General features: G+C 41.3%; 1 protein-coding gene across 1 annotated transcript in view; it reads right to left on the bottom strand.

Annotated features, from left to right (window-relative positions):
* The window catches only part of LOC147722517 (enoyl-CoA delta isomerase 2-like), a 945,915-nt gene that overhangs the window by 31,199 nt on the left and 899,948 nt on the right, over positions 1 to 14,768 (bottom strand). Inside the window, exon 7 of the mRNA XM_086966853.1 lies at positions 2,011 to 2,154. Within this exon, the coding sequence (XP_086822979.1) occupies positions 2,011 to 2,154 (144 nt within the window). The remainder of the gene's footprint in view (positions 1 to 2,010; positions 2,155 to 14,768) is intronic.

Raw genomic sequence — 14,768 nt, 5'->3', positions numbered from 1 at the left:
GGCCATGGGGGGGAGACTTTCTTGCACCTAAGCTATGAAAGACTTTGACAAATGATTGGGATCTGCTTGGTATGTGGCAGGGATGGTGGTTGTGGCTACCTACCCTGGCCTGTTTTAACCATCAGGTCTCCCTGGCATGTTGAGAGCCTTTGTGTGGGTTATGGGCCAGGACCTATGGAGAGCAGGGTGCGAGAGGCAGCTTTGCATTACTATCTTGTGATGTGGCATGGCAGATGATGGTCTGGAACAAAAGCAGCAGGAAAGCTCATTTGTTTGGTTTCCGGGTTACCTGGTTCTTTGTCAATCATACGTTTGAATACGGAGGTTTCTATGGCAGGTGGGGCTAGAGTGTGCTGGGGTGGTGAAAGTGATACCAGTGCTGCTCATAGTGTACTGAAGAAGATAGCGGTGGCAATGATGGCAACACTGGTGTTGGCGATGATGTTAGTAATAGTGGTAGTGGTAGTTGGGTGATGGTGATAGTGGCATTAATAATGATGGTAATGTTGGTGATAGTGATCGTAATTGTGGTGATGGTAGTGCTGTTATTGGTGGTGATGGTAGTAGTGCTGGTGGTGGCATTAGTGACAGTAGTGGTGATGGCTGTAGTAGTGGTGATGATGATGGTGTTGGGGATGATGGCGTTGATTGTTCTGGTGATAGTAATGGTGATGTTGGTGAAGTCATGGTAATAATGGTGATATGATAGTGATGGTAATTGTGCTGATAGCAGTGATAGTGGTGGTGGTAATACTAGTGGCAATGGTAATGATGGTATTGATAATAGTGATATTGGTGGTGCTGGTGATAATGTTGGAGATGTTTATACTGATTGTCATAGTAAAGGTGGCAATGGTGGTTGTAATGATGATCTAAGGATGGTGTTGGGGTGGTAAAGGTAGTCAAAGTGATCATGGTTGAGGTGATGGTAATGGTCGAGGTTGTGGTGGTAACATTTACTGTGCTCTGCATTATGACATACTGTAACATATTTGTCCGTTATTTAAAAGCTTGTTTTAATAGGGCATTTTTTAAACATAAATCTTAACATTGGCGAGTAGAGCACAAACATGTACTGGTATTAATAATAATACTTCTTTGCTTACGCATGATTGTTTTTATTAAAATTCACTGCATGAAAAAAAAAACAATTAATGAAAAAAGGAAACACATGCTTTGTTAACAAAATTGTGTGTATGTGCTTTTCCTTAATAGTTATGCTGTACCCTCAAGGAATAGTATTATGAAAATGAACTGGAAGATTACGTTTGTGTTCTAAAATGTGAACTTAAAAGGCATGCACTGCAAAATATTATACAGTACATTTGACAAATGACCCACATGTTTCTTGCATTTTTAAGAAAGCCAGAAAGAACATCTTTATTGTATGTAATCAAGCAACATGTTAACATGACAGCAAAGTAAAACACATAATGGTGCAAGGGTGTTTATTGAATAGCACTGCAACTTTATGACAGGTGAAAGGCATCTAAACTGAACACACATCCTAAGCAAAAATGCATAAGTCAGCTATTTAAACGTCTTTGTGTCAGCAAAGTAAATACACAACTGGTTTCAGTTACATGTCATATACATTCACAATCTAACAAAAAGACTACTTGATGTCTCCATTACTAAAACCTATTGGGAACACAAAAGGGACAGAATAAATATGTTAGGCTGAAGGCGGCTGATCCAAATCCTACTCTTCGGTGTTCTTCATCTCTTAATAATACGTTAAGGCATTAGGTCTTTCATTTTGTTGAAGCTATGTGTAGCTGGATCTAAATATAACTTTGAAATATAATTTGAGGATGAGATGAATGCAGCTTGAATAAAATAAGGACTGGCAGATATTTTTAAACTTTGAAGAGAGGCAGAAAAGTATTATACAGCAGTTGAGTTAGGTGATGGAGAATGGTGGTTAAGTACGATGAGAATTTTCTTTGTGAAGAACCCAATAAGATTGTACTATAAATTGAAGTTTTGAACACCATTTTTTAAACTGACCTCTTTTGGCAGAAGTGCATAATCCTTTAATCTTTTCCAGACATCACTATGGAACGTTTTGTCAGGGAAAACATCAGCCACAAGACCCAAGGCACATGCGTCTCTTGCCGTCAATAACTTGCTAAAAAGAAGCATCTCTGTAGCCTGAACAACATAAGCAAGAATAACATTACTAAACATGCTTCCAATACACAGATCTAACATTTGTTATTTAAATGACAAGCAATTTTAATTTATTTTTACATAAAGTGTTAGATTTAGTTTTATTTGTGGAAGACAATAAATATAGACCCAATCAGTACTATATTGTAGAAATCTGCCCAGCCGGACAGATATTTAATGTGCGATCAATTCATTATTTACGAAGAATAAATGAGAAGCAGTTTTAAGTGGGACACAAGCCTGTATCCAACTTTAGCAAGAAAGACGTACAACGTAAACTGAGGGGCTCAGGCCTTTTTCCAAATTGCAATACCAACAATGTAATTTATGCAATTCTTTGCCCTTGTAACAAAATTTACATTGGTCAAACAACACAAAAGGCAAGAATACAGATCTGCCAGCACCGGAGCAGAGTAGCAGAATACGCTGCAACTCTCCAAATGCCCCACTGGTGGAACGTTTTCAAGCAGCAGGCAATACTGAAGATGACATACGGTGGACAATCATTAGCGTGATAAAGCCACCACCAAGGGGCGCATACATTGCGCAGCTCCTTAACAAGGAAGAACTGAAATGAATATTGAGAACTGAAAGTATCTACACAGGCCTCAATCTTCTGGAGGATTGGACTTCATTAATTTAACTGTGACTTTTTCTGAGGTTCCCTGTGCGTGTGGTGTTTACTACGGACATTTATTATTTCAACTGCCCTGTTTTGTGCTGTTGTTAATGTCTAAGGTGCTTTTTTAAGTCAACTACGGATTTTACCACTATTGTAATGTATTGAGGTCCGTTTTGCTCTTTTATTATGAGTTCTGCCATTTCTGGTAACCTTTCTTACTGGTTTTACTCTGTCTCTCTATTACAATTAACCATGCCTATTTATTCCTGCACACTCCAAGATGGCCTTGTTCTTGATAACTAGGAGTCTCTCTTCCATTTCCTTGTCTTAATGGACTTTTTAATTGTATTGCTAATTTTATCTCTACTGGAATGTACTAAGGTTTATCCTGCTCCTTTTTGTACTATCGCTGCTATTCCTGACAATACTTCTCTTACTTGGTTTATTCTGCCTCTCCACTACAGCTAGCCTTGCACCTTGATTCCTTCACACTCCAAGATGGCCACTGTTTTGACAACCAGAGGTCTCTCCTCCATTTCCACATCCCCGATCACCTGACCTAGTTCTTCCAATTGGAAGTGCCTTAAATGTGGCCTCCTCTCGGCTCAGTCATTGCTGTGACCGGCAACACTCATGTTGTGACAGACTGAAGACTGGAGATGGTAAGCATGCTCGCCTTATTTACTCGCCCTCATATCACAGGCCACGCTTCCAATCCTTATCTATCCCTCCGCTTCCTTCCCAAAGCATGGTTCCAAAACACTACTTGAGCCCGCATCCGCGACTTTTACATTGCTAAATTTATATTCGGGATGTTCCCTAACCGGTAGGCCTGGTCACCACACACACCATGGTTCTTCCCACATGTTGGTCTCTCATCCCTAACCACCCCACTACTCCTTCCCTTTAGCACTGGTACAAGAATCTAACTCGCAGTCTGCACAAGTGGCTTGCTCCAACTTGAGCTATCGTCACCTTGGAACCCTACTACCCGGTAAGCGCGCTCGCCCTGCATGCCGCGGTTACTTCCAACTTATATACCTTCCTTTAATAATATAAATTGTACCCATTGTAGGTCTCCGCCTTCCGGTACGTCACTCCTCATACATGCACCCAGACCTTTACTTATATGGTCCCACGCCGGTCACTCTTTATCTTGCCTCCAAAGGCAGCCTGGCCATTGAAGCAGGTTAAGACGATCTCATCTTACCTCTCAGGTCCCCCATGCAATAGTATTAATGCGCTTCTCTAACTTTTGGAAATTCTGTCATTTCCGTGTAACTGCCACATACCACATGGCTACAAATAAGGTTATTTTCACCCCTTGAAAACACCCTTGCCAGATCTCGCTTCTATCCTCATCGTCTGCATTCTTTTTTTCTTTTATCTGTCTCCTCGCATCACCCTTTCTAAAAATTTTCACTGCACGTTTCTTTTCATGTGCTTGTTTCTAAATAGAGGAGCCTCACACATCCAAACCGGTAATCTCACTATAGGCAATCTCACGAGCACCTTGACGTACACCGAATTCCCCTTGTATGTAAAGTAACTCCAAATTACCTTTTTTTTTATTCCTTCAATTTCTCCCATGGTTCTAGCAATTAAGTCATATGTAAACAGGCCTGCTTAATAAAATGTCCTGAAGATGATCCCAGTATTTTCTTAAGGGATCCAAATGCTGTTGACACCTTGTACATCTTATACGCTTATTTAAAATGTCCTCATTTTTGTGTAATGGTGTCTATTGTATATTTTGTTTGTTCTATGAGAAATGTGCTGAAAACAAACATTTTCCCTTGCCTGAACCCCTCACTTTATGTTGTACATCTTTCTTGCTAAAGTTCGATACAGGATTGTGTGCCTCTTAAAACTGCTACGTTTACATATTGAATTGATTGCACATTAACTATCTGTCCGGCTGGACAGATATCTACAATATAGTACTGATTGGGTCTATATTTATTGTCTTTCAACTATTTTTTTTCTGGGGACCACGTCTTTAGAAAAAAGGTCAATTACCCAAAGGTCCCTGACCAATTATGAATTGGGTCTCCTTGTCCTTTTACAATCTGTAGTTTTATTTGTGTCAGTTTGAATATTTTTTTAATAATTTCATAAAGGGGCTAGATGTAAGACTGTGAGGAATAAAAATGTCCAAATTGCGTTTTTGTGTGAATTGCAATTAGGACATCGCTATTCCTAATGAATGAAACTCTTATGAGTTTCATTAGCAATTCATAATGGGTCACAAATGAATCTACCTCAAAAAATTAATGACTTAGGCCGAAATATGTGACTCACTACGATTCACTGCCATCACCAGGATGGTGGCCACCATGTCTGTGAATGCTTTCAAATAAAGCAATTTTTTTTTAATGCAGCCCATATTCCTAAATGAAAAATGGGATGCTTTAATAAAAATAAAAAAACTTTGAGGTTTCCTTTTTATGAGTAGACAGTAGTCTGTGGTACCACTGTCTGCTCTTCAAAAAACATATTCCCAACCGTTATCAAAGGGGAAGGGGTCCCCAAGGGACCTTTCCCATTGCCAAATGGGTTACCACCATTTCTCAAATGGTGGTAAATTGAAAATGTTTTGCGATTGCATTATGGTTGCAAAACATTCATACATACCTTTTCAATTATATATTAGGAAGAGACGCCCTCAGCATGCCCCTTCCAAATACTGAATCTCAAAACCCAAATTGAGATTCAGTAATACGTTATGAAATTGCTATTTGGGCTTTGTACATCACAAAAAGCATTTTTGCGTTGCAAAAGGCCTGATTCTGTGAATCGGACTATTTGTGACCTCGAAAATGATTTGTACATGTAGCCGCCAGTCTCTTTGGCCATTCAGCCATTTGTGTGATGATAGTGGCAGAGAGCTATAGACCTATTTTTTACATCTCAGCCACAGATAGCTTTATCTGTCTGTTGGCCAGATCAGTTGTTTCCAATATACATATATTAGGCTTTAGGTGAGCCTCTTGTTCATGATTGGATTACTTTGTTGTCTATTTTAGTTGCCTCCTCTTGATTCAATTACATTCTTCCCTTGTCTGCTGTTTGTCATGCTCAGACCTATTTCAGTCTCACAGTGTCATGGTTGACTGGCTTATATTTCACCACTTCGGACGTTGTTTACATAAAGGGAACTACTTTGTTCTTTTCGTTTCAGTTCTCCAAGGGAGTGCATGTTTGATTGCTCTCTCCCATGTGTGTTGCTTCCTTTTTCAATTTCCCTTTGCTCCCTTTAATGTCTGTATAACTTCTCCTCACCCCATCTAGTTTAGTGTTTACCTGTGCATTTGGTTCTTTTATTTTACCAACCACCTCTCTAACCCTCTACTGCCACCTATTTTATTTAAAATGGGCTGCTCTGAGCACATAATGATCAATTCTTTAATGTGTCCCCTGAGGATGGCCTATGCCCCAGGGAAGAACAGCATGCCCATATGTGGGTATGCCGGCTCTCCTCGTCTCGGTTGGAGGGTAGGAGAGCAAGCCTGCAATTCCCATTCAATGCTAAACTAAAATACAACCATTACTTTGTAACAATATTTTAAAACTGACTTTTTGCCCCGAACACCTCTTTAGAAGACTGGGCTCCTGGGCTGTGTTGCACATTCAGTGACACAAGGTTTAATCTTACCCATTGGAAACCTTTAATTTTGAGTGCCATCATTATTTTTCATGTGTGTTCCTCAAGTTCTTGCTTTGAGAGGCATTTTTTTCCTTTCAGCAATCCATTGAAGTGTGTGCATTGTCTTGCTCCCCTCATGTGCAGCTTCTTCTTTGATTTGTCCCCACACTTTGTTTCCTTCCCCCTTCTACCTCATTCATTTTTTCTCCCATTCATCATTCATTTTGTTTTTTAAATACCCCTTTTTCCCTACCCCCGTTGCTCTGCCTCTTCTTTACCAAAAAACCTTTGTGCATCTGGTACGCCATAGGGTTTTCATCCATTTTATGTTGGCCACTTGCAAGTGTGCATGTACGGTGGGCATCAAAGAATGAGTCTGTATTATTTGAGCAAGCCCATTCAAAGACAGCTGCATGCACATCCCTAGCGGCTATCTCCGAACAAGTTTGTTCAAATATTACATTAAAAGATGTCTGCTGTCTGAACAAACCCATTCAAAATGGGTGTCACAGAAGCATAGGCATCCACGGCGAATATCTTAGGCAAAAAAAAGGTGGCAAAACCAATAGGTTTCACTGCTGAGATATATTGACTTTGCCACTGCTTGATTTATTGGCCTGAAGATGGAAATAATGTTGTTTTATTTTGTATTTGAAGGGTATACTAGTAATTGTATTGCAGTGATATTTAGGGCAGGAAAATATGTGATAGTCCGACGTTTTTGTCTAGAGAGGCATTATGCGGTGATCTGCAAATCTGTGGAATCTAGTTCGTGTAGTGTGCTACGTTCCTTAATATCTGCTGACAGTTTGAATGGGAAGCCGGGAGGAAGGGATTGAAATTTAATTTTGTCAACTGCACTGCTTAATTTATTTTAAAAAAGTGAAAAGCCCTAAGGTTTTTCTTAGGGCGTCACCACTAAAAGCTGGGTTGCAGAATGCTAAACTGCCTAGTTCTGAATCCCAATACTGCATCATTCTTTCACCACTCCACACTTCCTCTTTTTATCTCACTCTAGTACATGGGTACTCACAAACCTTTTCTCAGGGGCCAAAAGTACAGTCTGCTTTGTGGCCGAGGGCCGCACCAATGAGCCTGCGGATGGGGAGGGGTGGGGCGGGTGGGGCGATGGGGGCGTGGATACTAAAGTAAAAACAAATATTCAGTGTACAGGGCAGGAATGCAAGGGCCCTGACTGTACGGTGCATGAGGTGGGTATGGTCACAGAGCTGTGGTGTATGGGGCAGGGATGTCAAGGCCTTGTGATGTAAGGTTCATGAGGCACCAATGGGCGCTGAGATGTAGTGTATAGGGCAGGGGTGCAGGAGCAGTGCGCTGTATGAGGCACTGATGCATCACAAAGCTGTAGTGTATGAGCAGGGGTGCGAGGGCACTATACCGTGCATGCGATACAGCATAGATAAGTCCAGGGGCTGCACATTTAACTAGGTATAGATCGGAAGCAGCACTGCATGTGGCAGGGGTTATTAAAGCCCTGGATCTGCAAGTTTGAGAAAAACAATGAGAACTTGTTTTTTCAAGCAAGATTAATTTCGGTTTGTTACTCTTACATGTAAGTGTCCACTCTTGCCAGTGCGGGAATGCCCTTTGAGTTGCTTGTCGAGTTGTGTAAATATAGGTCCATTCATTTAATTAATTAATTCATGATTACCCCCAATCTACAGCTGCAACGGGAATCAATTATTAGTTAACTTCGCTCTCACTAGGGCACAAGTCACTGGAACGAATTCCTATTCATTGTGTAAAGCGGGAACTCAGTGACGCCACAGACACCAGATCTCCTCAGCCATTGAGAAGTTCTCATCAAAATGGCAGTGACCAGATCTCCCCAGTCATGCCTTCAACCTCCGTGAGCCTTGCCGTTCTGGGGGCCCTCACTGTGTTCCGGCCGCACAATCTTGAGATCTAACTAATCGCACTGTGCCTCAATGCAGCCTCTAGCCCATCTCTGATCTCTGACATCCGCCTGTGCCCTGCCGACGATTCTTCCAGCTGAGAGCACTTTCAATTGAGGCTAGAGCAGGGTTCTCACTCACCGTTATCTGGCCTCAATGCAGCCCTCAGCCCATCTCTGGACCTCTGACCCTCTGATGTGCCCTCATGACTACCCTTCCCACTGAGGACACCTTCAATTGTTCCTGAGGTAAGACTTATACCCACCCTTATCAGGACTATGTAGAGCTCGCTGGTTGCACCAACCCCTGCTGAAGAGTTGTCCCTCTAATGAAACCCTACTACTGTTGAGGCCCTTTGTGAATTGGCCACAGCCTTAGCTCTTGCTGGGCTCTCTATGTGTGCTCGATGGAACTATGACGACACCCCCTGGGTGGATACCAAAACTGTTTGTACCTACCGCGGAGCCCGAGCAACCTTGGCCGATGCCCGGTGGAGCTGTCCTATGCAGCTTTAGCGGAGTCTGGCCCCTTGGCCGTCACCTACCCAGCCGGTCATCTGACATATTTTTCCTCGTCTCCCCGCCCGAGTCTCCTTCCCTCCCCCTTCTTCTTCTCCCTCTGTGTTTCTTTGATTCAAACTGATGTAACTATGTAACCGATAACTCGCTGATTCAAATGATATAGCTATATATCCTGTAACATGCAGATGTAAAGCGCTCTGATACCTCCGGGTCTAGCCAGCGCTATATAAAACTTTGCAAATAAATAAATAAATAAATAAACATTGCATATAATCACACTGAATGTCACTGAGCATCTGGGATCCCTCCGTAAACACCATGCTTCACAACCGCACCACATCTCTGAGAGACCTGTTTGAAGAACAAGGCAGAATCGCAGCGTGCTTTATACAGTAACTAGGAATGTTTAGAGGCCCGTCAGCTTTAAGGAGGCTAACCGGTTTGGTACCAGGGAAGCTTGTAGCTTAAACTTTAGGTGTCTTGTTCAGGAGGCATTATCCTTACATGTGCCCATTGGGAGGTGAAGGAGGGAGAACTCTTGGACAGGCACAGCGTGGTAACATGGATAAAAAGCACACATTTACCTTGGGAGTCTTCAAAACGTGCACAGATTGGTGCTGCTGAAAAGGCACTGATATGACTGACTGATGTTGCTGATCGACTGCCTTCGTGGCTGTGACTACTGCTGTTTGGTTACTGAGGTTGAAGATCTGCACCACAGCAGTAGTTTCCCTCTCAGTGGCTGATGCTGATGGACAGTGTGAAACATGGATTGAATGAAGAACTTGTTTGGCATGTGACTAAATAAATATCTCCGATATCTGAGACACATTTGTACTGGCCTTGACATGAGTGTCTGATTCTGTTTTTATCTCAGGGCTGCCTCTACCCAAAACTGCCATTTCCAGCTTACTGCACCCTTAGAGATTCCTTTAGCCTGACATCTTCTCTTATAATTAGGCAATGACAATCTCGAGTTTATTAACTCTGTTTCAATTACAATCTCGAGTTTATTAACTCTGTGTCGGAAGAATTGCCATATTGTAATAATTGGAGCCCCGTGTCAATGTGTATCTTTCGATGGTGGGGTCCATCATCTTGACTTATCCTCTATTTCGGTCTTGACCAAATTAACCACACAAAAAATTTTTTTGTAACACATAAGTACGTCTTACCTGACATCTTCTCTTATAATTAGGCAATGACAATCTCCAGTTTATTAACTCTGTTTCAATTACAATCTCGAGTTTATTAACTCTGTGTCGGAAGAATTGCCATATTGTAATAATTGGAGCCCCGTGTCAATGTGTATCTTTCGATGGTGGGGTCCATCATCTTGACTTATCCTCTATTTCGGTCTTGACCAAATTAACCACACATTTTTTTGTAACACATAAGTACGTCTTTTTCTCTTACTATGTCCCCCACAGCCCCGTCGGATGACTCTTGGCTTCCACGGTTGTCCTATTTTTGTTTTCTTACCTGGGAGGATTTTGTTAACCGACAGAGACTGTGCTCGCCACTTAGTCCGTTTTTTATGTCTATTGGGTGACGCATCGGCAACACGTACATAGAAAGCGACCCCACGTGAGATAATGAGTCCTATAGGATCGGCTTTAAAACCAAGGGTCAGTCAATGCCTGGAAATCTCCGGTGGAGGAGGCTTCGTGCGGTGTGGACATACGGCCCCAAACTGCAGTTTTTACAAGGTAAGGGAACCACCGCGTCTAGGATATTGAGACCCGCTAGAGTAACTCTTCGTTAAAATCTTATTACCGGCATTCCCGGCTGGTCATCAGTCACATTTATATCTTGGCGGTGCCGGGCTGACATGCCTTGTGCAGTTGCCTAATATCACGGGAGACATATTGATCACAGCCCGGGTGCTAGGAGTGCCATATGCCTTAAAGCGGCGCTTAAACGCTTAAATGTGTTTTAAGCTAAAAAGCACTAATGCTACTAACCTTATGCCTACTGTCCAAAGTTAGAACAGTGACAGGCTTGGTGTTTTATTTAAAGCTACTGTTTGGATACTCTGAGTTGCACCGCATGGGGAAGACACAATAACGTTTTCTCATTCCATCTTACAGGGGACTGACTGGAATAATCTAAACAGATATAAAGGACCTCTCACGCACATTGAAGTAAGATCACGCCTCAGACTAGGATGTACTTGTCGTTTTGCGCTAGCTCAAACAGGGCTACTGTAAGGTAGAAAGTTTAAAAAGATTACTTACGATGAATTTCTCTTTCTATTATCATTATAGATTATGGTGTAAAATATGCCAGCTGATCATCGAAGCCCTAAGCCTCCACCTAACCTCAGCCATCTATGAATAAGCTGCAAATCTTTTAAAAAAGCTAAATAAGTTTCTTAAACTTTAAAATAAAGGTATTTACCTCTTGGAACTTTGGAGCCTTAGTAGATATGGATCCTACTGTGGTGATTGTAATGAGCCTTTCCCTAAATGTACATTTAAGATAAAACATGAGATATCTCTTCCTTGCAGCTACTTACTGGCGGCATAGGACGTCCTGCCCCCTGAAATGTATTGAAGACGTTCTTTTTGGTGATTCCATTGCTGTGTTATAAGACTGGTAAGCTCAAGGGCTATGTCCCATGATAGAACAAAGATGATTAATTGAGAGTATAGCTTGAGGTTTGAGACTTTCTTTTTAACTCTATTGTATGATAATTCAGATTTACTAGATTACAAGTAGTGTGGTTCCAAATACTTAGCCTCAGTTACATCATTATATCTAGGACTCTTGGGCATGTATATTAGGTCTGGTCCCCTTCCTTAATGAGCATAGGTCTTGCATAATTTTAGATCCTTTCTTGCTGTGGTCATATTGTTGAGCTCCTGTTGTTATGCAACAAAATTAAATTTGTCTAAACGTTTTGGTGGTGACAATATGGTTACATATTTTCTGTAAATATATATACACATTTTTTTCAGATCCCTTGGTATCTGCACAGTTATGATGAAAATGGTCCTGATGAAGGCGGTTTAAGCTGCCGAAACGCGCGTAGACCTGCGACGGGAGCCTAAAGTTACATCTTGGCCCGACCTTTTTTAGCATTGTCATCTTGCTAAAATAGTAATTCAGTTCCTTTCACCATCCTAGTCTGGAGTTTGAGTGTGGTATGACTGTTAGCACGCGAGTGTGTTGAGAGATATGGGTGTTACCAAGGGTTATGACTTAATAATTTTGTATGTTGTACATATTCTTTTGTTGTAGATATTTAGGATTTAACTGTATTTGTCCTGAAAAAATTTTTTTGGATATGAATTGAAAAATGTTTGTCCTGTGATTTCTGATTGATAACAGAACTCATATAAACTAAAAGATAAAAAGAGAAAAATAAATTTTATACGTTTTGAATAATTTCAGTATTTTTTCTATTTTTTGTCACCTGGTTAGATATCTATAAACTTAGTCGTGTAAGTGAATTAGCAGGCCACTGCAGGAACAATTTCCACATTAGAATTGATGCTGATGTCTATGCTGGACTGGAAAGAAAAGTCAGCAAACTGCATGCCAGACGCGCAAAGCCCTTATGGCTCAAAGGGCTTCAGCGTTGTGTGTGTCAGCCCAGGCTGAGACAGCTTCCCGGGCAAACACGCAGACAGTTTTTGAGCTGCCAGCCACACCCGAGTACTTCACAGGTTGTTAAAAGACCATTCACTTGTTAACGAGGCTTTATTGTATTTTCACCCCTTCTTAGAGCCCCTGCATCCCACGTCAGTGAGCAAGAAGGGGAGGGGGCACTTGTGAGGAGGCGAATCACTAATTTCTTGAGCATGCTCCGTTGATTTCCTTTTTTTTTACTATGAATGTGGTCCCGAGAAATGAACAACAGGCAGAACAATGTCTGCTGACTGTGTCTGCTGTTGTTTTCCACATGGGGGACGCATCTAAAGGTCTGCCGGGCCGCAAGTGGCCCGCGGGCCGTACTTTGAGTACCTAGGCTCTAGTAGGTACCTCTTCATACTAGCTTTCTCCCTTTGCTACTGATTTCTTATCTTTTTCCTCCTTTTTCTCATTTTCATGCATTTCTCGCCCTCTCTTGCTCTGAGCCAGAGTCTGATAAGGAAAATAAGTTCTGGTTCCCTAAAGTGAGGGCTGGTGCTGAAGATTTCTATCCACCTGATCAAATTAAGCAACACGTGTAACTGCAATAAAAATTATACTTTTGTATATTGGATTTAATTTCATCTTTCTACAGAAGTGCCAAAGATTTACTTACTTGCATTTTACAATAACATTTTAAATTGTTTCATGTATGTCAAATATGTCATTTGGAGGTTTTTCACAATTGAAAGTACTTGTCAGATCACAAATATGGGTCCACCACCTGGGACAGTTGGCACAAATATGGTAAATCAACTGCTTATTTATAAGGGTAGAGATACCACTTGTCAAGCATTGGTAGGGTTCTAAGTATTTTATAGCACTACTAAGGCATGTGTTTTTCTGACTACACATAGGACGTCAATAAACTTTTTTTATTTTTTATTTATTGGGTTTTTATAATGCGCAAAACGTAATGTCCTCAATGAACAATCAGTTGCATTATCTATTACATATGGAGAAATTCCGTTACAGCCATGACACTATCTTTGTAAATGACAAACAACCTTATTTAGCCCATATCCATTAAACTGGACCAAGGTATGTAAAGTACCATTGCATTATGGCAGTCGATATGTTAATCTACAGCATGAGGAGGTTATATAGATATCCAGCATTCCAAGGGAAAAACACATTCTTGATGGGTGCCTCAACCTCTTCGGTATATCGCAATAGAGCGGTCAATGGGGTGAGAACCATATGTAAACCTGTCATTTGTGTCATGGCATCGGATACCTGTTTCCATTAGCGGTTTGTCACTTTACACTCCCAGGCCAAGTGGAGAAAATCATCCCACTCCGACCCACATCAATCACATCTGTCTGTTGGGTGCAGTCGGTATTTGTGCAGTCGGCCAAGAGTACAATAAAGTCGATGCAGGTATTTAAAATGGATAATACATAGTCGATTACTGGCTGTAATCGGACACATTTGCTGGCAACAGTAGAGCCATTTTGTATCTGTCAGTGCTCCATCTGTGCATTGTGGTATGACTTGAAACTATATGTTTGGGACATTTGTCCTGTAGTAGTGCGTGAAGAATAAGACGTCAATAAAGTCTATTATGCCAATATTAAAAAAATCTTCATGCAACGAATGTTGATTACATATTTCGTTTGTTGCAAACTTTCATGGCGTTTTAGGGACGTTTGACTTCTGGAACCATGCAAGGCCTGGGATTGTGTGGATAATATTTATGGAAATTCACAGACCAAAAAAGAAGCCCTCACTCTCAGGAAAAAAAAACCAGCAAAGCAATATAACAGATGATTGTGGGAGTTCTGAGGACAATATGCTGTGCATCCTCAAAGTGACAGACCGAGCGAGGGGTGTCAAAAAATAAGCTTTTATCCAAGATCTCCATGTCTTGACTATAGAAGAATTGTTTGTGGAATGAACTCTGAATATGCTAAGGCTGTGGAATTAATGACAATGTGTAGGACATCGAATCATTAAAAGAGAGGGGCCCAGTCTCAGCATTTGCACTAGAGAAGCTCTACACTCTGGCAATAGTGATAGTCAATATAAAAGGGCCTTTCCCATGCAGTCTTCGCCTGGAAGCTCTTTGTGTAGTTGCATTGGTATTCCACTATCATCTCAGATCACATCCATTTCTCATTTCTCCACGTTTGTTTTGTTTTCTCTTTATCAGTTTCTTCCCACTTTCCTCACAACCTACCTTGTTATAGTGCTGCCCATTTGGAGCGTTTCACTCCACTTGCTTGTTATTATGTATTACAGAGTTACCAGCCTCC

The sequence above is a fragment of the Lissotriton vulgaris genome, chromosome 4_1, assembly GCF_964263255.1.
Source record: "Lissotriton vulgaris chromosome 4_1, aLisVul1.2, whole genome shotgun sequence".
Lineage (NCBI taxonomy): Eukaryota > Metazoa > Chordata > Amphibia > Caudata > Salamandridae > Lissotriton > Lissotriton vulgaris.
Note: the sequence above shows the minus strand (reverse complement) of the source record. Positions and strands in the feature narration are given on the sequence as shown.